Genomic DNA, 24129 nt, shown 5'->3' with positions numbered 1-24129 from the left:
GCCTAATCACACGGAGAGCTTCCTAGGATGAGGGGCATCCTTGTTCCTCTAGACCCAGTGGTTCTCAACTGGGAATGACTTTGCCTCTCTTGAGACACTTGGTAAAATCTAGAAACATGTTTGCCTGTCACAGCTGTGTGTGTTCAGGGGTGCTACCGGCTTCTGGTACGTAAAGGCCAGGGATGTTGTTCCAACATGCTACAGTGCACAGAACAGCCCGCACCACAAAGGATTACCCAACCCAAATGTTACTAGTGCTGGGGTTGGAATCCCTGCTCCGGATCTCTACACAGCCTCAAGACCTGCCCCACCTTCCTTGGCAGCAGGGCAGGAGAAGGCATATAGAACTTCTCTGAGAGCCTGGAAAAGGACGGATTCCCATCCCAGCCTCCACAGGAAGGGGCATCTTAAGAAGAAGTATGCATCACAGTGAGGGTGGGGGACTAGGCATCATTTAATGTCAGCTAGGCAACAACTCACTGAACCAGAGCACATGGAAAGAACCAACCATGGCTTTGCAGAAACACACATGCTGGGCTCTGTGTTGAAGAGGAAGAAGAAAGGCAAGGTGACCTAAACCAGGCAGGGGTAAGGCAGAGATACCTATAACCTTGCAAATATCTTTGTTGGAGCACTGCTGGGCTCCTTAAACCTTTGTACTTCCTTACCACTGGAATCCACCGATGGGCTCTGCAAACCTGTGCCGAATCAGGAAAGTGGCAACAGCTTCAGCTACCTGGAAAAGGGAGAGATGTTCCAGGCCATGTTAAGGGTAGCAACGGTGTTCATCCTTGGAGGTCTGGTGGGCTTCTGTTGGAAGGTAAGGCTCTCTGGTGGACTCATGGGTCCTACAGTTCTGAGGAGCCTGAAATCAAAAGGACCTGGGTCCTGGCAGGGCTGGGAGACTCCTCCCCACCATTTGCCAGGGATGGGTCCAGAGAAGTCAAGAGGAATGATGTGAAGGCTTATTTATCCCCTTAGAGTTACAAAGCACTTTTTTCCTACAGGAGGAGCACATATTAATTCCTAACTGTGACTGTGGTTTAGGGAGCAGTTTCTACCCGATTATCCCTTCTACCATCTGGCTTTCGGGGACAATGGAGAAGTAGAGCTTAAGATCTTAACCATAGAGCCCTGGGTGAAATAGCAGGGTGCCAGTAACTCCTCAGCCCATACACACAAAGCCAAGACCAGAAGCAGCTGCCAGGGAGAGGTCTGGGGAGCTAGTGGAGTCCCATCTGTGTAGGCCCCACAGCAGCTGCTGCAGGCGACACAGGCTGACTCAGAGGCTGGTTCTATCTTCTGTGAGACCCACAGTTATTCCACGTTGTCCTTTTACATTCATCAAGCACCAGACTCACCTTGTCTGGAGCGTCCTCATGGACTGCATGGCCACACTGGGGTAGGACCTGCATCTGGAACTTCCCTGGGGAAGATACAAACCAAAGCCACCTCAGGGACTAAAATGGTCCTCTCCTTACCATCTCTGCAGCCTCACAGGTCACTCCAGGAGGCCAGGACTCCCCCATCCCCTCCCTGCCAATACTCTGGACCCAATTACACCTAGCCTTTGAGGAGGATGGTAATACTTGAAATTGTAACCTTGAGCAAATCATTTTCCCTTCACTTTTTCTTTCTACACCTATTTAGTATGCATTTACTTTGGGCCAGACACATAGAAACAGTTCCTGTATACACTACAGTCTAGTGGGAGAGCAAAACATAAAAACCAACATTTTAATGCAGCATGTAGTTCCTATGATAACACAGAGCATATGGAACTGGAAAAACACAGTATGGAACTGGAAAAACACAAGAAGAGGGGCTTTGCAATCAAATAGGGATCCAGGAAGGCTTCCCACACAGAAAAAATAACTTACACAAAGAAAGAAGGATGAAATGGTATTTGCTCCTGAAAAGAAAAACTTTGGCACGGTGCTCATGAGAGTTAACAATGAGGCTGGAGAGGTAAGCAGGGACCATACCATTAAGGGGTTTGTAGGCCATGTTAAGGACTTTGAGATTTATTATTACAATAATAAGTTACCATTTGAGTGCTTAACTATGTGCCAGACACGGTACTAGGCACTTTTTCACACTGTCCTGTAGAACACTGTAAGCTCACAACTAACGTGACAGTTATTAAGAATGAACAGAAATGACTGATAAAGCAAGATCTCTAAGGAGACTAAAGAATACGGGACCCAGAGCTCCCACAGGTAGAGAGAGCAGACTCTCAGAGCCTCAGAATAAGGGAGTAAGCTCTGGAAGTCCTTCTGGCTATCACATTCTGGGATTCTTACCCCAGTTACACAGTGCTTTAAAATCTTTTTTCAAAATACTCATCTACCCATTTTTTAAGTTGATTCTCAAATTTACCCTATAAAATTAAGCAGGACAAATACTGAAATTCTTTTTTGAGATGATGAAACCAAGGCCTTGATTAGTGAAGTGATTTGCCCAAGGCCACTTAATTAGTCAGCAGAGGAACTAAGACCATTCCCTCCAGTAAGGTCCTGCTTATGCCCCTCTTCCTGCAGTAAGCTGCCGCTGGGTGCTCCAGCCTAGTCCCCTCTCCCCTGTATCTCCTAATGTACTTCTGTTAATGCAGTTAATGGATCCAAACACAGAGCAGCTTGTGCCCCTGTTGTTCTGTAAACTAATATCTATATGCCACTGGTGCTTGCCCCCCCAGGAGTGTGTCATTTCTATAAGAACAGGGCTAATATCATTACTTGCTCTATATCCCTAATAGGGCCCAACCCAGGGCTAGATATTAAATAAGTGCTTAGTAAGTTTTGGATGAATGAACGATTGAGCAAATAACCTGATAAAACTTACAACTCAAACCCTGATGACTGGGACTGCATTTTTCACTCCTCTTTGGAAGAGTGGGTATAAGGAATCAGGGAGAGCTCACACATACTAACAATGCTGTACCCAGTACACATAAAATAACATAATCATGGGTAATCCTCACAATTATTCTATGAGGTGGGCATATTTCCAACCCCATATTATTTTATTTATTTATTTTTGTCTGCATCGGGTCTTCGTTGCTGCACGCGGGCTTTCTCTAGTTGCTGCGAGTGGAGGCTACTCTTCATTGCAGTGCGCGGGCTTCTCATTGCGGTGGCTTTTCTTGTTGCGGAGCACGGGCTCTAGGCGCGCAGGCTTCAGTAGTTGTGGCATGTGGGCTCAGCAGTTGTGGCTCGCGGGCTCTAGAGCACAGGCTCAGTAGTTGTAGCACACGGGCTTAGTTGCTCCACGGCATGTGAGATCTTCCAGGATCAGGGCTCGAACCCATGTCCCCTGCACTGGCAGGTGAATTCTTAACCATTGTGCCACCAGGGAAGCCCCTCCCCGCCAATCTTACAGATGAGGAACTTTAGGTTCAGAGAGCCTAAATCATTCACCTAAGTTGCACCATCAATGAGTGCTGGATTTCTAGGATTCAGTAACTAATTCAGCTGGTTTAAATAGTGCTGGGAAGGCTGTGGTTTGGAATCTGTGGTGATTTAGCCATTTCCTTTTGTTTTATGGATGTCATTACTCTCTATACATACTCATGGGATGCTTTGAAAGAGAAAGTGGTCTTGGCATAAACCTTACTGGGGAAACAGGAGGGATTTAATGAGGTATCAGGAGTGCCTCCTGGACACAATGAAGCCATCATTTATTTTACTTCACCCACATTTTCTCATTTAAACCTCACACAATTGAATTATTTCATTATCTCCATTCGATAGATGAAGAAACTCAGAATTAAGGAAGTCAGCAATCCACTCAGGCCACAAAACCAGTAAGAGTGATTCAAACCCAGGACTGTCTGCTTCCAAGGCTGGTGATCAACACTGATTCCAAATGCTATTCTAGTCAAGATTAACTGCTTTCAGATAGTATCAAGAGCTATGTCTGGTTCTTCTGTGTGCCCAGCATCAAGCACAGGTCTTACACAGGTCTTTTCTTGCTTAGAAAAGGTTTGCTTAATTGAATTTACGGAAAAATGTCTAAGCTCAGAATAACCAACATCAGGACTTCCCTGGTGGCACAGTGGTTAAGAATCCGCCTGCCAATGCAAGGGACTGGGGTTTGAGCCCTGGTCCGGGAAGATCCCACATGCCGCAGAGCAACTAAGCCCATGCGCCACAACTACTGAGCCTGCACTCTAGAGCCCATGAGCCACAACAACTGAGCCCACATGCCACAACTACTGAAGCCCGCATGCCTAGAGCCCGTGCTCCGCAACAAGAGAAGCCAACGAAATGAGAAGTCCATGCACCACAACGAAGAGTAGCCCTCGCTCGCTGCAACTAGAGAAAGCCCAGGTGCAGCAACAAAGACCTGATGCAGCCGAAAATAAATTAAAAAATAAAATAGAATTACCAACATCAGTGCCAAAAAAATCACATAGTCCCAGCCCATGGTCCTGCTCAAGGCCTCAGAACACTATGTAGTTGGGGGAAGGGAAGGGTATGGTATGAAGGTCTAAGGTTGGAGTTTGATAAATCATTCAGAGGCCTTTGAACAACTATTATCAAGGAAAATAGCCTTCTCTGTGGAGAGCTTGAGGACAGCTCAAGAACAGTCTGAGGGGCCCATGAGACATCCAAGTAGAGATGTCCAGCAGGTTTGATACATGGAGAGGTATGAGTCAGATGTTTAGTTTTGGGAGTTATCAGGGTATAAATGAGAGCCATGAGATTGCCCAGGGAGAGTAAGTAGAAAAGAAGGAAGGTCAAGAACAGAATCTGCTTAAGCTTGAAACCTTGGCCTTGGAGTTAGCACCTCTTCTTCCTATAACCCAAAGTTGCCAGTGACTACTGACTTCACCTTCACCAGGCCTTTCATCTATACTAAAGCCAAAAGCTTCCATGAAATTGGTTCCACTACCTCCACAGTCATCTAGCCAATACACCTGGACCTAAGCACAACATGTCACTTTCCTACTCATTATACCTCACAATCCTTGTGAGGTTGCCATCAATTTTCTCATTTTATAGACCGAGAAAACTAAAGCTAAGGCAGGTCAAGTAACTTGCCCAAGGTCAAAAAAATTAGCAGGAAGGAAGCAATACTCAAACGCATTTCTCAGAGCCCTTGCTTTTACCACCTCATTATGCTGTCTTCTAAATAGAGTTCAACCTTTTTGTATCTGGGTTATCTTGGACCTTTCCCTTTCCTAAGAATTCGAACAATAATAAAAATACTGATCAGTATTCAGAATATCTTTCACAATATGTATATTTACACAGAGTACTTTATAGTTTATAATGTCCCTTTCAAAGACACTGCCTCACTTTAATCCTTACAACTCTGAGGCATATGTGGTAGTATAATTCCCATTTTTAGATGGAAAATTTCCACATGACTCTGCCCATTTCTCTGCCCTCAGGGGACCTAGGAACATAATTTCTTCACAGCTTACCTTGCATTTGGCCAATAGTCAGATCTTTATCCAATCTATCAACACCTAGAACAAAATAAGAGAATCCATAAGTAGCTTGCTAGAAAAAAGCTGTGTGAAATAGGCTTTGCTGTTCAATAATGAAGTAAAAATTGCTAGAGTTGTAAACATGATGACATTCTCAATTCATGTTAATGCCAATCCTAACTCCCTGAGGGTATATTCTCACCACATGAAGCTTTCTAGGCTGAGGTTCCCTGTAATCACTTTGCTTGTTTAAGCTGGTTTCTGAAAATAGGGTTTTACTTTTCAAATTTCCATTATACTCAGAATATCCTTATACCACTCAAGGAGAAGGACTTGGGCTTGACCAGGTAGAGGCCAGGCCAGAATTCGGCCATCCCAGGTGGATGCTTATGCTTAGTTAGGTTTAGGGATTTGGCAAAGGGAGGAGAAAGGGCACAAATGAGTGAGGATGGTACTTCACTTTGGAAGTCGCTACCCATTTGGTAAATAGTTTTAACAAAGACATACTGAGATGACAATATACATACACTGCTAGGGACTCAACTGTGTTCCCCCCAAATTTATATGATGAAGGCCTAATTCACAATGTGACCATATTTGGAGATATGGAAGTAATTAAGGTTAAATGAGGAAGTAATTAAGGTTAAATGTGGTCATAAGGGTAGGGCCCTCACAGGACAGGATTAGTGTCCTTATAAGAATAAACAGCAGAGAGCTAGCTTGTTCTCGCTCTCTCTGCCATGTAAGGACACAGTGAAAAGGTGGTTGTTTGCAAGTCAGTAAGAGAGCTCTTAGCAGAACTCGACCAGTCTGGAACCCTTATCTCAGACTTCCAGCCTCTAGAACTGTGGGAAAATTAATCTGTTGTTTAAGCCACCCAGTCTATTGTATTTTGTTATGGCAGCCCAAGCTGACTAATAAAAACACATACACACTTACCAGCCAGGAGCAGCAATTTCGGAATAGGACAACTAAGAAAGAGATTGGATAAGCCTCGGAACCAGCCATCCCAGTATTTTTCTGTTTTTGCCAGTTCAATTCTCCAAGTGTAAGGATGGTCTTTCTTGGTCTGGAGGAATAAGAGCAAATTTTGAGTCTCTGAGGGCAACCCCTGGAGGAACAGGATAAAAACTAGGTCCCTGGGAAAAGGAAAGGGAAGGAAACTAGCACATATTAAGAGCTTACCATGTCCCTGACATTTTAATATACATTTAATCCTTATAACAGCCTTGTGACATAGGTTATTGTTGTAATTTCCATGTTTAGATAATCAGAAGTTTACTTTTTACTTCTATTAGTTTCAGTGAACCTAGGAAACTTTCTTAAGATCACAAACCTAGTAAATGGTAAGGCCAAGATTGAGCTTCTTATACTCATTTGGCAAAAAGAACACATCATCAGAAGAATAACTACAAAAACACATTGTAGTATGAAAAATGCTTACAATATAATATTAAGTGAAAGAAGCAGAGTACAACATGTCATCTAAGTTAGGATTACTAGTGGAAAAATATGGTATACTTTGGGAAAGAACTGGAAGGGAATACTGAAAATATGTTGATTTGTTCATAGAACATGTTTTCTTATATTTTTATTTATGACAATGATATGATGTTCCTGCAATGGTAATTTAGAAAAGGAAAACTGACACAAATATGACAAAATGTCAATATCTGTTAAATCTCGATATAAAGTAGATGGCACAGAGTATGCACTCATCAAATACAAGCTGAACAAATAAAAGGTTCTCTATACTTCTCTGCATCAAAATTTTGAAATATTATAACTGAAATAATTAGATGACCACATATCAACCAAAATATGAAAATCTAGAAGTGAGCATGAGACAGCATATATTGTATTAAAGATCACCACATGGTTAAGATGTTCATACTACCCAAATGATCTGCAGATTTAACACAATATCAAAATCCCAATGGCATTTTTTGCAAAAATAGAAAAATTCATCCTAAAATTCATATAGAATCTCAAGGGACCCCAAATAGCCAAAGCAATTTTAATAAAGAAGAACAAAATTGGAGGACTCATGCTCTCTGATTTCAAAATATATTACAAAGTTACAGTAATCAAAACAGCATAGTACTGATATAAAGACAGACAAATAGAGCAATGGAATAAAAACTTCGAGAGCCCAGAAATAAACTCTCACATATACAGTCGAATGATCTTTGATAAGGATGCTGAGACTACTCAATGGAGAAAGGACACTCTTTTCAACAAATGGTGCTGGGGAAACTAGATATCCATAAGCAAAAGAATGAAGTTGGAGAACATACAAAAATTAACTCAAATGGATTAAAACCTAAATATAAAAACCTACAACTGTAAAAGTTCTAGAAGAAAGCATCATGAAACTTTTCACAACATTGGACTGAGCAATGATATCTTGGTTATGGAACCAAAAGCAGAGGCAACAAAAGTAAAAATAGATAAATGGACTATATCAAACTTAAAAATGTTTGTGCATCAAAGAACTCAATCAATAGAGTGAAAAGGCATACCACTGAATGGGAGAAAATATCTGCAAATCATGTATCTCATAAGGAGTTAATATCCAAAGGACATAAAAGAATTCCTGTAACTCAACAACAAAAAAATCAAATAACCTCATTTAAAAATGGGCATAGGATTTGAACAGACATTTCTCCAAAGAAGATGTACAAACAGCCGATAAGTACATGAAGAGATGTTCCAACAGAACTTATTATAAAGAGATCAGCTGCTATGAACATGGGTGTGCAAATATCTATTCAAGACCCTGCTTTCATTTCTTTTGGGTATATACCCAAAAGTGAGATTGCTGGATCATAACGTAGTTCTATTTTTAATTTTCTGAGTAACTGCCATACCATGTTTAATAGTGATTGTACCATTTTTAATCCCACCAATAGTGCACAATGGTTCCAATTTCTCCATGTCCTTGCCAATACTTGTTATTTTGGGTTTTTTTGGCAGTAGCCACCCTAATGGGTACAAAGTGATATTTATGGTTTTGATTTGCATTTGATTTGATTTGCATTGATCATTAATGATCACAAATGCTATATGAGTCCACTTATATGAGGTATCTAAAGTATAGTGAAATTCACAGAAACAGAAAGTAGAATGGTGATTATTAGGGGTTGAGGGAAGCGGGAAAGGGGAGTTGTTGTTTAATGGGTACAGAGTTTCAGTTTTGCAAGATAAGAAAATTCTGGAAACTGGTTGCACAACGGTGTGAATATATTTAATATTACTGAACTATACACTTTAAAATGGTTAAGATGGTAAATTTTATGTTGTGTGTGTTTTTTACCACAATTTAAAAAAAAAGATCACTGGATGGGGAGTCAGGAAACTTGGATCTTCTAGATCTCACTAAACAACTCATTCTATTCTCTTCTATTAATATTTTCCAGACGCAGGACACTTTGAAATGAACACTAATTGTCATTTCAACTTGGAACCTCAGCCTGTCCTACTGCATGCAGTGCTTCCCATTTACGAGTCATTTATAAGAGATCAGCTCCACAGAGACAGCATAATCTCACAAGCCGCTCCCAAATGCATACTAGATTTCATCCGCAAATACAACTCAATAATAAAAAGACAAATATCCCTATTTAAAAATGGGCAAAAGATATGAAGAGATATTTCTCCAGAGAAGATACATAAATGGCCAATAAGCACATGAAAACATGCTCAACATCAATAGTCATTAGAAAAATGTAAATCAAAACCACAGATATGAGATTCCACTTCATACTAGGATGGCTATAATCAAAAAGAAAGACAGTAACAAGTGCTGGCAAGGATACAGAAAAACTGGATCCCTCATACACTGCTGCTGCGAATATGAAATGATGCAGGCACTCTGGAAAACAGAATGGCTGTTCCTCAAATGAGTTACCATCCGGCAATTCCACTCACAGGTATATACCAAAGAGAATAAAAACCTATGCCCACGCAAAAATTTGTACTTGAATGTTTATATCAGCATTATTCCTAATAGACAAAAAGTGGAAATAACCCACATGTCCATTAACTGATGAATGGATTAAAAGTGTGGTCTATCAAAGTGGTTACCAGGGGCTTCCCTGGTGGCGCAGTGGTTGAGAGTCCGCCTGCCAATGCAGGGGACACGGGTTCATGCCCCGGTCCGGGAAGATCCCACATGCCACGGAGCAGCTGGGCCCGTGAGCCATGGCTGCTGAGCCTGCATGTCCGGAGCCTGTGCTCCGCAACGGGAGAGGCCACAACAGTGAGAGGCCCGCATACCACAAAAAAAAAAAAAAAAAAGTGGTTACCAGGCCAGGGGCTGGAAGGTAGAAGAATAGATAGAAGTTGGTAAAAGGGTATAAACTTTCAGTTATAAGATGAAAAAGGTCTGAGGATCTAATTAATATAAAACACAATTATAGTGACTATAGTTGACAATAATGTATTGTATAACTGAAATCTGCTAAGAGAGTAAACTTAAATGTCCTCAAAAACACACACAAAAAAGGTAAATCTGTGAGGTGATGGATGTGTTAACTCATTGAGGAGTAACCTTTCACAATGCATCTGTTCATCACATTGTACACTTTAAATATCTTACAATTTTAATTGGCAATTATACCTCAATAAATCTGAAAAAAAAAGGTCTATCTATACAATGGAATATTATTCAGCCATAAATAGGAATGAAGTACTGATACATGCTACAACAGAATGAACCTGGAAAACATTATGCGATGGAATGGAAGTCATGGAAGATCACATACTGTATAATTCCACTTATATTAAATGCTCAAATTAGGCAAATCTGTGGAGACGTAAAGTAGATTAGTGATTGCCTAGATCTGGAAAGGATGGAGAGAAATGGAAAATGACTGCAAATGAGTAAGACGTTTCTTTTAAAAGTGACGAAAATGTTCTAAGATTAGATTGTTGTGATGGTTGCACAACTGTGACTGTACTAAAAATCACTGAATGGTATACTTTGGATGAGTTACCTTTCAATAAAGCAGTCCGAAAAAGAGAGAGATTTATGCATAAAGGAATATTTCCTGGACAAGTCAAGTTTATTCCTTTAAGGATCAAAGCTTAAATGTTTTCCCTTTCTTTTCTGTATTTTAACCATTTTGTATTAGATTCTCCCCATCCCCAATAAAAATGTGTAGCTTGTTTTCTTTTACAGAGCAGAGTGGATGCAACTGACCTCTTATGTATGCCTCAGGGTCATTTGAAACACAACTTTTTATATTGTGCTGAACAGAGATGCCCCTATGAAGCTTTGCCCGGTTTTTTGTGCTGTTGTTGTTAAGTTTAATTGGCATTATTAACATTTTCTCCATTTTAATTTATTTTTCCTTTGAGATATAACTGACATACAAAATTGTTTAAGTTTATGGTGTACAACATGTTGATCTGATACATTTATATATTGCAATATGATTACCACCATAGTGTTACCTAACACCTCTAACATGTCATATAATTATCATTTTTTTGTGGTGGGAACAATTAAGATCTAGTGCCTTAGCAACTTTGAAGTTTATAATACAGTATTGTTGCCTATAATTACTGTGCTGTGCATCAGATCTCCAGGACTTATCTACTAGTTGCAAGAAGTTGTTGACTACTAGAGTTTCTCTGTGTCCTTCCTCAGGTGGAGACTGTTTAGCTATGCTCCTCATTGACTGATATGCCTCAGTTTGTCCTCCTAACAAAACTGCTGGAGTTCATAAAACCCCATACAATAGGCCCTATAAAAAATTATAAGGAAAAAATGAGTTGGAATTAAAAATCAGAGGATCTAGATGTGTTTTAGCACTAACATTTATATGTGACCATAAGCAAGTATCTGCATCTGAGTTGTAAAACAGTGGTAATATCTACAATGCAGAGGCAAAATGAGAACTAGAGATATTAATGTGAAGCATTCAGTATAGATCCTAGCACATAAAAGGTAAAACGTAACTGATAGTTTGTATCAGTCTCAAATCTACTAAACACTAATTGATTACCCTGAACAAATCTCTTCATCTCTGAGTCTCAGTTTCTATAGTGTTAACATGTGAGAAAAGGTCTCCCCTCATCTCACAGAGTGTTGGAGGGCAAACTGATCATGCATTATTTATAATTTTGTAAACTCCAAAGAGGTACAAAGTATTATTCATTTATCTTAAGGATGACAAGAAGATCCTCATTAAATTAAAAATACTGTTTAAAAAAAATGCACCCTCTTCCTTGCTAACACTAGCATCTCCAAATGCAAAGGAATATGTGGTATACACCAAGTATACATAAGTAAGATTAGTAACATTTTACTAATTCCCTGTCATTAGTAAGATGTTCATAATCCATCCCAGAAAGTCTATGGCTCACACTCACTCATCATTTCCCAGAAAAAGCACCCCTTCCCACTGGTGTCCTCAAATCAGTTGCTCAGCAAGTTCTCACAGAACACTCACTATGCACACAACCCTGAGCTATACGCTGAAGGAAATTCACACAGAACATCAGTTCCTGCCCTCAAAATACATAGGATATTTTTGTTGGGAGACAATTCTTATGTTATTAGAGGACACTGAATCTGCATTCTAGGGATGACTATAAGAAAACCATAATATTTTGAATGTGGCTTATGAAAATCAGTTCTATGATTTGGTCACAACTTCAGAAAAGAAAGTGCTAAGGTGTGTCCTACAGGCTCTCAGTGCTGTACTGCAGAGGGACTAATATAAACTGGGGTCAGAAAGCTTCCCCAAGGAGATACACCTTGAAAGATGGGAAGGATCTGGATAAGTTTAGGGTAGACTGGTACGAAATGGGATTTTCTCATGAGATAAATCACAGGAACAGAAGTACAGAGGTGAGAAAGGGCCTAATGAGAAAGCAGTCTGCTTGAGGGTAGGGTAGTACTGTAAGTTTGATGTTCCAATTTGTCAGAGCCATCAACAGTGCTTTATATCTTACAGTTAATCTAAGTATCTATTACGATGGTATCTTCGTCTCCTAAAATATCTAACGATGGACAAAAAGAACAATGTTACCTCCCTTTCGCACCTTACACACTTTTGAACCATTCCCTAACCCATCCTTCCAAGTGTATTCAGGCTTTCACCCACCTCCATGTCATCTTCCTTTTTCCTTTTGTTTACTGACTCACTTCTTTCTTCGTCTTCTTCTTCTTCCTCTATGATTCCTTCTACTATAGATTTGGAGCCTTCTGGACTTGTAATTCCTTCACACCTATGTTTTTTTAAAAAAAAAAGTGTTATCACACACCTCTCTTCTACACACAAATTACCTTAGAGATGCTGATATTTATGGCCTTTTATAATCAAATATTAGTTTAAACTTAACAGTGCTCCTGGGAGAAGGAGGGTGTGAAAAATGTGCATTTTTAAAATGTACAAAAGTTGACCAGGACTGTGGAAGTCATCACCAATGTTTGACTATACTCCAAGGGCTGGTTCCCAGTTCCTGCAGCAATACTGACCCACAGAAGGGAGTAACCATTTCCTGAGGCATGGTGACAAGAGTTTTATTGGCGTTATCTTATATAATCCTCATAGCAATCCCATAAAGTAGCTCTGAAGAGTTAAAAAAATTGTCCAGGATCACTTAGCTCATGAGTGGATAAGCCTGGGAGGCAGATCCAGGCCCAATTAACTCTAAAGCATAGTGCTTTTCTACTGTACCCTGCCTGTAGTAGAACAAGGCTCAAACAGATTGGTAAAGGGCCTCCACTTTTAATGAGCTGACAGAAACTGGCAATTACAGTAACCAGGGCCACTGGTGGTGTAGTGGTTGAGAGTCTGCCTGCCAATGCAGGGGACATGGGCTTGAGCCCTGGTTCGGGAAGATCACACATGCCACGGAGCAACTAGGCCCATGCACCACAACTACTGAACCTGCGCTCTAGAGCCTGCGAGCCACAACTGCTGAGCCTGCGTGCTGCAACTACTGAAGACCATGCTCTGCAATGAGAAGCCACCGCAATGAGAAGCCCGCGCACCACAACGAAGAGTAGCCCTTGGTCGATGCAACTAGAGAAAGCCCGTGTGCAGCAATGAAGACCCAATGCAGCCAAAAATAAAAATAAATTAATTACTTAATAAAAAATAGATTAAAAAAAACAATAACCAGGGCCAGATAAACCTTAGACATCAACACATCTGATGCAACCAATTATTGTTGTTTTTCATCTAAAAATATTATCTCTATTATGTAATTAGGTAGAAAAATTATTATAGGAACAGCTGGTACCATAATTCCTTTTAAAGAGAACTCGGAAAAAAATACATTGACAAGTGTTAAAGGTAAAACCTCAACAGTCTATGCAGCAGCTAGGGCCAAGGTCTGCTCTGCATGATAATGTTATTTTGCCCTTGAAAAGGGAGAGAGAAAGGAGGAAAGGAGAGAGAACAAGCAAGACAAAAAGAGATTGGGATAAATTCAAGGGTCAGTCAAGCTTCAGTGGTGGATTTTTAAGAATAACTTCTCCTTCTCTGTCTCCTCTACCAAACCTTCAGTGACCTGTATGTTCACAAGTGTTTTGTTAAGTGGGGTTTTCTTAGGAACTTAGGGTGTCAAGTTTCACGTCTAGGTCAAAGTATCAAAGAAACAACATGTGCTTTGGGAGTGGAATGAGAGGTTCAAGAGAATTATACCTAGATCAAGAAGGGCAAGAAGGTTCCAGCGAATATCTATGTCACAATTAAAACACACAGACTCTTACATACATAGGTTTACATATTTAGAGAAAACAGCACGTGAAGTAAAAATTTACAAATCAGCGAACTACCTGCCAACAAGCCATGTAAATTAACTCCCTTTCAAAATGCTTTACCACTGCTTAGACAAGTCAGATCTCAAAATATTTAAGCACTGAAAAGTGAGCAGCCTCACAGCTTATTTAAGACCTCTGCATTGTGCCTGCCAGATATTACTACGCAAATTTCCCTTTCCCTTTTTTCCTTTTCCTTTCCCTTTCCCTTTTCCCTTTCCCTTGAAGTCAAATACACGGGAATTTGAATATGAGCTCTATCATTCATTAGCTAGTGATCCCGGGAAAGTCACTTTACCTTTCTGAACTTCCATTTCCTCCCCTATAAAATGATAGTTACCTTGAAGAGGTATGGTAAGGATTAAATGAGATAGTGCAAATGAATGAATCTAGGTAGTGATCATCAATGGCTACTAACGTTAAAAAAATAAAAGAGACAACCAGACCATTATGTGCCTCCTGATGGCAGTATACGATATCACCTATACTTGCAAACAAATAAAAAAACCCAAAATAACAACAAACAAACCTAAGATTGATCAAACCTCTGATCTAACAATTTACAGAAAATACAGGGAATAAAGGAACATGTTAAATTACACCTTGAGGAATCAATCAGCAAATCTAGATTGTGGGAAGTTCTAAAGGGCAAACAACTAGGTTTCCGCAATGAATAAATTGCCAGGAAAAAAAAGAGAGAGAGAGAGAAGTGGAACCTATAGATTAAAGATACTTAAGAGATTTACCTATCAATTGCTATGTATTTACCCTATTATAATTCTGGTTTGAACTAAAAAAATGTATGAGATAATCAGGTAAGTGAATACTAAAGACCTTTGATGATATTAAGGAACTGTTCATTTTTTTAGGTGTGACAGCAGTCTTGTGACTGTGCTTAAAGTGTCCTTACCTTTTAGAGCATGCCAAAATCTTACAGAGGAAATTATGTTTATCTGAAATTTCTTTCAATATATTTTGTCCTTAGGGGAAGTAAATAGGGGCACAGATGAAACAAGACTGTCCATGAGTTCATAACTGTTGAAGATGGGCAATGGGTACATTGAGGTTCATTATATTATTCTACTTGTGTATGTCTGAAAGATTTCCATTACCCAAGGTTTTAAATTTTACATAGTGTATATAAAATACCTTGCACAGTGCCTGGCAAGTAGCAGGTATTCAATAATGCCATTATCATTTTCATCAACTCTTGTGCTGTTTGTCCTGGTGGGCAACATTTTCCCAATTCACCTAAAGTTTATTTTGTGACTATATAGCAATACCCAGGACTGATGTAACCCTATCTAGGAGGATCAATTGGGCTAAATAATCTTAGCTCTACCTTAAAATCTGGTTTTCACCCAGGCTATGTGAAAGCTTTTATAATATAATTTCCTTACAACCAGGTTTGGCTTAGAAGGAGACTCTTATCAGAATAAAACCATATACTGGCACAAAAACAGAAATATAGATCAATGGAACAGGACAGAAAGCCCAGAGATAAACCCACATACCTATGGTCAACTAATCTATGACAAAGGAGGCAAGGATATACAATGGAGAAAAGACAGCCTCTTCAATAAGTGGGGCTGGGAAAACTGGACAGCTATGTGTAAAAGAATGAAATTAGAACACTTCCTAACACCATACACAAATAAACTCAAAATGGATTAAAGACCTAAATGTAAGGCCAGACACTATCAAATTCTTAGAGGAAAATAGGCAGAATTTATGACATAAATCACAGCAAGGTCCTTTTTGACCCACCTCCTAAAGAAATGGAAATAAAAACAAAAATAGGGTTTCCCTGGTGGTGCAGTGGTTGAGAGTCCGCCTGCTGATGCAGGGGACTCGGGTTCGTGGCCCAGTCCAGGAAGATCCCACATGCCACGGAGCGGCTAGGCCCGTGAGCCATGGCCGCTGAGCCTGCGCATCTGGAGCCTGTACTGCTCCACAGCGGGAGAGGCCACAACAGTGAGAGGCCCACATAGCGCAAAAAAACAAACAAACAAAAAAACCAAAACAAAAATAAACAAATGGAAACTAATGAGACTTAAAAGCTTTTGCACAGCAAAGGAAACCATAAACAAGATGAAAAGACAACCCTCAGAATGGGAGAAAATATTTGTAAATGAAGCAACTGACAAAGGATTAATCTCCAAAATATACAAGCAGCTCATGCAGCTCAATATCAAAAAAAAAACAACCCAATCCAAAAATGGGCAGAAGACCTAAAAAGACATTTCTCCGAAGAAGATATACAGATTGGCAGCAAACACATGAAAGAACACTCAACATCACTAATCATTAGTGAAATGCAAATCAAAACTACAATGAGGGCTTCCCTGGTGGCACAGTGGTTAAGAATCTGCCTGCCAATGCAGGGAATACAGGTTCAAGCCCTGGTCTCGGAAGATCCCACATGCCATGGAGCAACTAAGTCCATGCGCCACAACTAATGAGCCTGTGCTCTAGAGCCCGCGAGCCACAACTACTGAGCCCACATGACACAACTACTGAAGCTCACGTGCCTAGAGCCCAGGATCCGCAACAAGAGAAGCCACCCCAATGAGAGGCCCACACACTGCAACGAAGAGTAGCCCCCACTCACCACAACTAGAGAAAGCCCATGTGCAGCAATGAAGACCCAACGCAGTCAAAAATAAATAAATTAAAAACAAAACAAAACTACAATGAGGTATCTATCACCTTACACCGGTCAGAATGGCCATCATCAAAAAATCTACAAACAATAAATGCTGGAGAGGGTGTGAAGAAAAGGGAACCCTCTTGCACTGTTGGTGGGAATGTAAACTGATACAGCCACTATGGAGAACAGTATGGAGGTTCCTTAAAAAACTAAAAATAGAACTACCATTTGACCCAGCAATCCCACTACTGGGCATATACCCTGAGAAAACCATAATTCAAAAAGAGACATGTAACACACTGTTCACTGCAGCACTATTTACAATAGCCAGGACATGGAAGCAACCTAAGTGTCCACTGACAGATGAATGGATAAAGAAGATGTGGCACATATATACAATGGAATATTACTCAGCCATAAAAAGAAATGAAATTGAACTATTGGTAGTGAGGTGGATGGACCTAGAGTCTGTCATACAGAGTGAAGTAAGTCAGAAAGAGAAAAACAAATACCATAGGTTAACACATATATATGGAATCTTAAAAAAAAAAAATGGCTCTGAAGAACCTAAGGGCAGGACAGGAATAAAGATGCAGACATAGAGAATGGACTTGAGGACACAGGGAGTGGGAAGGGTAAGCTGGGACAAAGTGAGAGAGTTACATGGACATATATATACTACCAAATGTAAAACAGATAGCTAGTGGGAAGTAGCCGCATAGCACAGGGAGATCAGCTCTGTGCTTTGTGACCACCTAGAGGGGTGGGATAGGGAGGGTGGGAGGGAGGGAGACGCAAGAGGGAGGAGATATGGGGATATATGTATACATACAGCTGATTCACTTTGTTATACAGCAGAAACTAGCACACCATTGTAAAGCAATTATACTCCAATAAAGATGTTAAAAAAAAAATAATGAAACCATAGCTGCCAGCACTAGAGTGAACACTTAATTTAACGTCCTTTCTCTGGTATTCTTCACCTTTTAACACCTACAGTTGTGCTAATAAGGTAATCCAGTATTATACAGAAGACATTATTTGGCTTTGGGATTTCTTCAAAAAAGAAGAAAGAAAATCTATATAGCTGGCCCTAATGAGCTCACTTATAAAAATTATCTAAAATAATGAAGGCATTCACCAAGATGGTAGAATAGGTATATGACAATAAAAGCAATCTGTAATTCCCTCACTATGTTTCAGCCTCTAACCAGCCCAAGGGGGCAAAATAAGACCTACTGTTTGACTTGGCCAACCATTGAGACACGGGCAGACTCCAGATTTCGAATCTGGCCACTCTTCACACTAGAAGAGAACAGTGAGACAGGAGAGAGGAGGTTATTCAGCATCCATCTTATCATGTCACAAAGGTCAAATCAATAATTCTGCAGATTCTGTGCGATCTACTAAAAAGGTGTGGTTACCAATGTAGCTTACCATGGAGACTACCACTACTTCCCACTTGGTTATTATGGCTATAAGCCAAGCAGTAAAAATTAAGTAAAGGCATTAAAATCACTTCAGTTCTGCAAATATTTACCAGTAGGATACTATGTGCCAGGCCTGTGCTCAAGAAGCACATAATTCAGTGGGGGAAAGAAACACAACAAATAATTTTAATATAATAAGGCAAGGTTAAAAGGAACCACTTTATTCTAAATGAGGTTAGAGAAAGCTTCCCAAATGTCTTGCCTAAACTGAGGACTGAAGATAAGTTAAGCGGAAGATAAAAGCTGGTGGTCAGAGCAAAACAGGCAGAAGGCACGTTGTGAATGAAGACACTGTGATGTGAAAAAGTCAGCAGGATGATGATTTTAGAAGGCAGAGTGCAAGGAGGAGCAGAGGAGAGTAAAGGAGTAGTGTGACAGAATAAGGATAGGCATGCAGGGGCTAGCTCCTAGAGGGTCTTGCATGCCATGATAGAACTTAGGAGCTTTGACTCTATAAATATAGATTAGTCTTCTCAGAGTTGGCTAAGGCCCAAGCAAAAAGACTACATGTCCCAGGCGGAACTGAAAACACCACCTGAAGCAGGCCCACAAGAACACATTGCTTCAAATCTCATTTTTTAGCTTAAAACAAACAAAAAATCACATAAAATTTTAGTGTACCCCCCCTTAGATAATGACTTTGTTTCTTATTTTAATGATAAACAGAGGCAATCAGAACTACTACGTCGTTTTTCTACCACAAACTGAATCTACAAATCCACTAGTATTTATAATCATATACTCTGCCTTTGAAGACTGTTTAATAGGTGAAATATCTCTGTTCCTATTCAAGGCCAATGTTGGGCACTGCTTTCCCATTCTCTCTTGTTTATGAAGACCTCGTTTCCTTTACTTATCCGGTCTCTTTCTTATGTCGTTATTTTTTTCTCTAGTGAATACTATAAAACATCCTTTAAAAACATCCTCTAGGGGACTTCCCTGGTCCAGTGGCTAACACTCTGCGCTCCCAATGCAGGGGGCCCAGGTTCCATCCCTGGTTAGGGAATTAGGTCCCACATGCCACAACTGAGAGTTTGTATGCCACAGCAAAGGATCCCAGCACAGGTAGCTAGCTAGCTAAATGAATGAATGAATTTTAATGAATGAATGAATTTTTTTTAAATGATCCACATCAAAAAACAAATAAAAATAAAAACCTTCTCTAGCCTTTAAAAACATTTTCAACCCCATATTCACTTCTAGATACTAACCCATTTCTCTGCTCTCCTATACAACAAAACTTCTCAAAGAAGTTATCTTACATGCTTTTTCCACTTTGTCACCTCCCATCCTTTCCTCAACCAATATCCCCAACTTATATCAGGTTTTTATCTCCTACTTTCTGAGATTTCCTTTGTCAAGGTCACCTCCATCATGCCAATGACCATCCTAATGGTCATTTCTTAGTCTTTACCTTACTTGATCTCTCAGCAGCATTTGACCTAGATCCCCTCTGCTTCTTTCTATAAACACTTCTATGCTGCTCTCTTGCTTTCCTTCTATCTCACCAACTGTGTCTTTTCAGTTTCTTTTGTTGGATCTTCCTTTCCTTCCCAAGCTCTCAATATTGTAGAGTAACACAAGGCTCAGTTCTTGGATCTTTTTCTATCAACTAGGTGACTACATTCAATATTTTGGCTTTAAATGTTATCTATGTGATGATGATTCTCCAATCTATCTCTAGCTCAACCTCTTCTAAATAGTGTATACAAGTGCCTACTTAACATTTTCACTTAGATGTATAATAAGCATTTCAGCTTATCCAAATAAAAATCCTGATACCCTGCTCTCAAATCTGCTGCTCTTTGTCTCTACCATTCACCAATTGCTTAGGCTAAAAACCTAGAAGTCATCCTTGAATACTGCATCTCCCCCAACCCCCTCTCCCAACACACTATCCATAAGGTAGTTCTGTCAGCTCTACCTTCAAAATACATTCCAAATATGACCACATAACTTCCTCTGTTGCCATCATAGTCTATGATTACCATCATTACTCTTTCCTACAACTATAATTATTTCCTAACCAATTTCTCACTTTTGTTATCACCCCTACTCTCCACTCCTTCCCCTATTCTGTTTTCCTCAGAACAGCCAGGTGGTGGAACCAAGATGCAAATCCGTATCAGACCTCAAAGCCCAGGCTCTTTTTTTTTTTTTCAACTTTTTAAATTGGGGTATAGTTGATTAACAATGTTGTGTTAGTTTCAGGTGTATAGCAAAGTGATTCAGTTATACGTACACCTGTATCTATTCTTTTTCAAATTTCAAAGCCCAGGCTCTTAATGACTACACCCTACTGCCTCTCATTTGGATGACCAAGAGGGCAAAAGCAGAAATTCACTTTGCTTTAAATCTTTACTGAATTTAAATAGATTGGTTTTGTATTTCAACACCTTTTTTTAAAAAAAAAAATTATCTAGAATAACCAAAATGGCCATGAGTCATAAACTTGATTCAGATATCCAGCAGACACAAAACATAATTACCAAAAACTTCACTGTATTCTTTCTGATTCTTAGGCTCAGAAAGTGTCTAGAAATCAGTGGCTCTCATAGAACCCAGAGTATTTTAACATTCAATAAGTGGAATATCTATTCTACCCTACATCTGGCACTAGAATCAAGACTCTGTCTCCCCTTAACAAAAGGTTCATCATGACCCCCAGGCTGGTCTGGGTGCCTGTCTTCTGTACCTTCTTCATTGTATTGTGTTTATGCATTTACTTGTATGTATGTTCCCAGTTTTTTGATGATAGGAACTAAGCCTGATTCATCCCCAGTTCTTAGATCAGGCACTGACACATCTTAGGTACTAAAAAAAAAAAAATGTTTACTGAATAAATTTTAAGTTATTTGGAATAATTTTCTCACTAGTTGTTACTGGGGAAGCAGGCAGGGTGCCCAAGGTTCATGTTGAGCTGGCAGCAGCCACATTCTCAGTGTGGTTGCTCAAGATGGAGAGATTTTTGGTGCTTCCAAGAGTACATCTTGCATCACAGTAGTGAACAGGGGAGGCAAAAGCAACCATATCAAACACAAATATCATTCTGGCAAGCCATATTTGGCATGAGATCCTCTGTCCTAGGAGGAATCCCCAGGATATATTTACCAGGTCCTTAATTTCCACTTGATATCTCTGACTCAGTAAACAGATACATTCTGCCTGCTAAAGCAGCCAGCAGTATGCTATATGCTATATGAAAGTACAAAAGAAATAGAGAATAGCTTCTGACCTTATGATGCAGGAAGGGCATTAAGACAGAAATGAAAATTAACAATATAAGCATATCCCTTAAAGGAGGATTAGAAGACTTAAGGGGTAAACAGTACAATATAATACATACTTAAAGGTCTTTAGCAATTTTGCTGAAGGAGGGACCTGGGTGGTTTGTAGGAGTTATAAGAAGGGTTCTGGAGAGGGGACTAGAAATGGATTTTGAGGGATAGGTAGGAAGACAGGACACTAAAGATATTTTATCCCAAGACTGATATCCTGGGGGGAGGGATAGTGCTTTACTCGTCTTTGAATCATTACCCTTTAGCACAAAGTGTTCAATAAATATAAATGCATTTAATAAATATTCAAATAATTGATTGAATTAGTGTATAATTAATAACTGAACAGCCTTTACTTAAGTGGAAGCCATAGCCAATTCTGTCAGTAATTTTTATGAGAACCATTTAGCCAAAGGGTTTTTATTTATGCAAAAACCAAATAAAAACTGAAAAGGAAACCCACGACCATCTGTTTCTCCATCTTCTCTGGAACACAGAAAGTGAATCTAGAGCCATGGAGCATCAGAGATGGAAAAGGCCTTAGAATCTCATTTAGTCCAAACTCCCACCTTAGAGATGGGAACAGCTAGACAGCAGATGATCCATAATTATTAAGATTCTAGGAGGTACTATAGTGTATTGGAAAAAGGATGGGTTTTAGAGAACCGAGCCAAGTCTGAAACATTTAAAATATTTTTTTAAAAATCTGCTCCTTATGTAAATGTTTCCATACCTGATACTACAATAAAGCTAAGGCATAGGAACTAAAATATTCCTTTCAACTTGGTGCTTGAGCTGATGAAAAAGGAAAGCTACAATCTAACATTTAAAATATAGACAATATAGATTTGTGGGTTACCTCCATTCAACAGCATTCTCCAGAGACTTGAAGGTTTTAGGACGACCACGTAAGAAATTCTGCATGCTATTAAGTGCATCCATGGCTGTACCTAGACGTTAAACAAAAAATTTTAACCACAGCACTTAAGATATTCTGAGCATTTATACTTAATGTGTCAACTGTATACATCTCCCCTCAATGACAGCAGAATTAAGTGGCACTTGGGGAAAAAAAAAGAAGCAGTTTAAGAAAATTCAGAAGACTGATGTGATAGCCAGCTTCCAAGATGGCCTCCAGTGGTTTTTGCCTCCTGGTATTCAACAGTCCCTCCACACTGAATAGGGCTGGCTGACTTATATGAGCAATAGTGTGACTTCTGATGCTGGGTCATAAAAGACATGGCAGTTTCTTTTTATATGTTAAATAAAATTATGGGACATACATACAACTGAAATATTATGCAGCCATAAAAGATGTTTATGAAGAGTTTTTGATGACATGTAAAATTATTACATAATGTGGGGTGTGGGAAAAATGGGTGAAGGTGTGAAAAGTATGATCTTCCAGTTATAAAATAAATAAGTCCTAGGGATGTAACATACAGCATGGTGACTATAGTTAATACTGTACTGCCTATTTGAAAATTGCTAAGAGAATAGATCTTAAAAGTTCTCATCACAAAAAAAAAAATATGTAACTATGTGTGGTGATAGATGTTAACTAGATATATTGTGGTGATCATTTCACAATATATACATATATTAAATCATTTTGTACAGCTGAAACTAATGCAAAGTTATATGTCAATTGTATCCCAATAAAAAAATACTAGGAATGCCTCTGCCACAAAATAACATTAAAAAAAGATATAAAAGACAGAGGAACATACTTCGAGATGAGAGAAGTCATATATAATAAATAAAAACAAAATAACAATAATCTACCATGGATGTTTTCTGTAAGTCAAAGATTTTGATTTGCTCAGCACTAAAAAAACTTACCTTCCACAACATCGATCATGCACAGACCCAAGAGGCTTGGTACCAGGTTGGATGATGCTGTGTGGACTGCAATAGCACCACCCATGCTATGTCCAATGAGCATAATTGGAGGAGGAAGGTCCCCATACATGGCTTCAACCACATTGCCAACATCTCTGCAAAGAGAAGGAAAAAAAGCATGGAATGTACTCTGACAACACTGTAAAGATAGTTTTATTTCCTAACTCTCCCTTTTGATCTGTAACTAACAGTCCTAGGACTGTAAAGGTCTACTGGACCATCTTGCAAATGTACCTACGTAAACGTCCTAACACCCCGGCCCCGCAGTGTAGCCACACAGCTAGCTCTTCTGATAAATGGAAGTTTAAGGACTAAGAACCAAAATTTTCTAATTTTCCTTTACATCACACCTTCACTATTCCACACATTTAGTACAATCACATAAACATATACCTTTATTTTAAACCTAAGCTTGAAACTCTGGACAAATCATTTAACTGCTCTATGCCTCAGTTTCCCCATCCATAAAACAGGAAAACAATTTTAAGCATTGTAATGTAGTGAAGTTTGACGTCACAAGATGAATTGCAGCCCCAGTTTATTTTTTACTATGTGGACTTGGATTAGCTACTTAATCTCTCAGATAAAGTTTCAAC

The 24129-nt window shown here is 39.5% G+C and overlaps 2 protein-coding genes across 6 annotated transcripts in view; one reads left to right on the top strand and one right to left on the bottom strand.

The window, feature by feature from the left end:
* Positions 1-24129, bottom strand: part of PPME1 (protein phosphatase methylesterase 1) — a 76784-nt gene that overhangs the window by 1944 nt on the left and 50711 nt on the right. The window contains exons 6-13 of the mRNA XM_060160001.1: positions 23474-23628; positions 22491-22581; positions 18103-18168; positions 12550-12673; positions 6374-6503; positions 5429-5473; positions 1362-1426; positions 669-736 (exon numbers count right to left, since the gene is read on the bottom strand). Coding sequence (XP_060015984.1) covers positions 669-736; positions 1362-1426; positions 5429-5473; positions 6374-6503; positions 12550-12673; positions 18103-18168; positions 22491-22581; positions 23474-23628 — 744 coding nt within the window. The remainder of the gene's footprint in view (positions 1-668; positions 737-1361; positions 1427-5428; positions 5474-6373; positions 6504-12549; positions 12674-18102; positions 18169-22490; positions 22582-23473; positions 23629-24129) is intronic.
* Positions 1-24129, top strand: part of P4HA3 (prolyl 4-hydroxylase subunit alpha 3) — a 119787-nt gene that overhangs the window by 50189 nt on the left and 45469 nt on the right. The gene's annotated exons all lie outside the window — the stretch shown is intronic.

The sequence above is a fragment of the Lagenorhynchus albirostris genome, chromosome 9, assembly GCF_949774975.1.
Source record: "Lagenorhynchus albirostris chromosome 9, mLagAlb1.1, whole genome shotgun sequence".
NCBI classification, from domain to species: Eukaryota; Metazoa; Chordata; class Mammalia; order Artiodactyla; family Delphinidae; genus Lagenorhynchus; species Lagenorhynchus albirostris.
The sequence above is the reverse complement of the archived record's forward strand: the minus strand, read 5'-3'. Positions and strand labels throughout refer to the sequence as shown.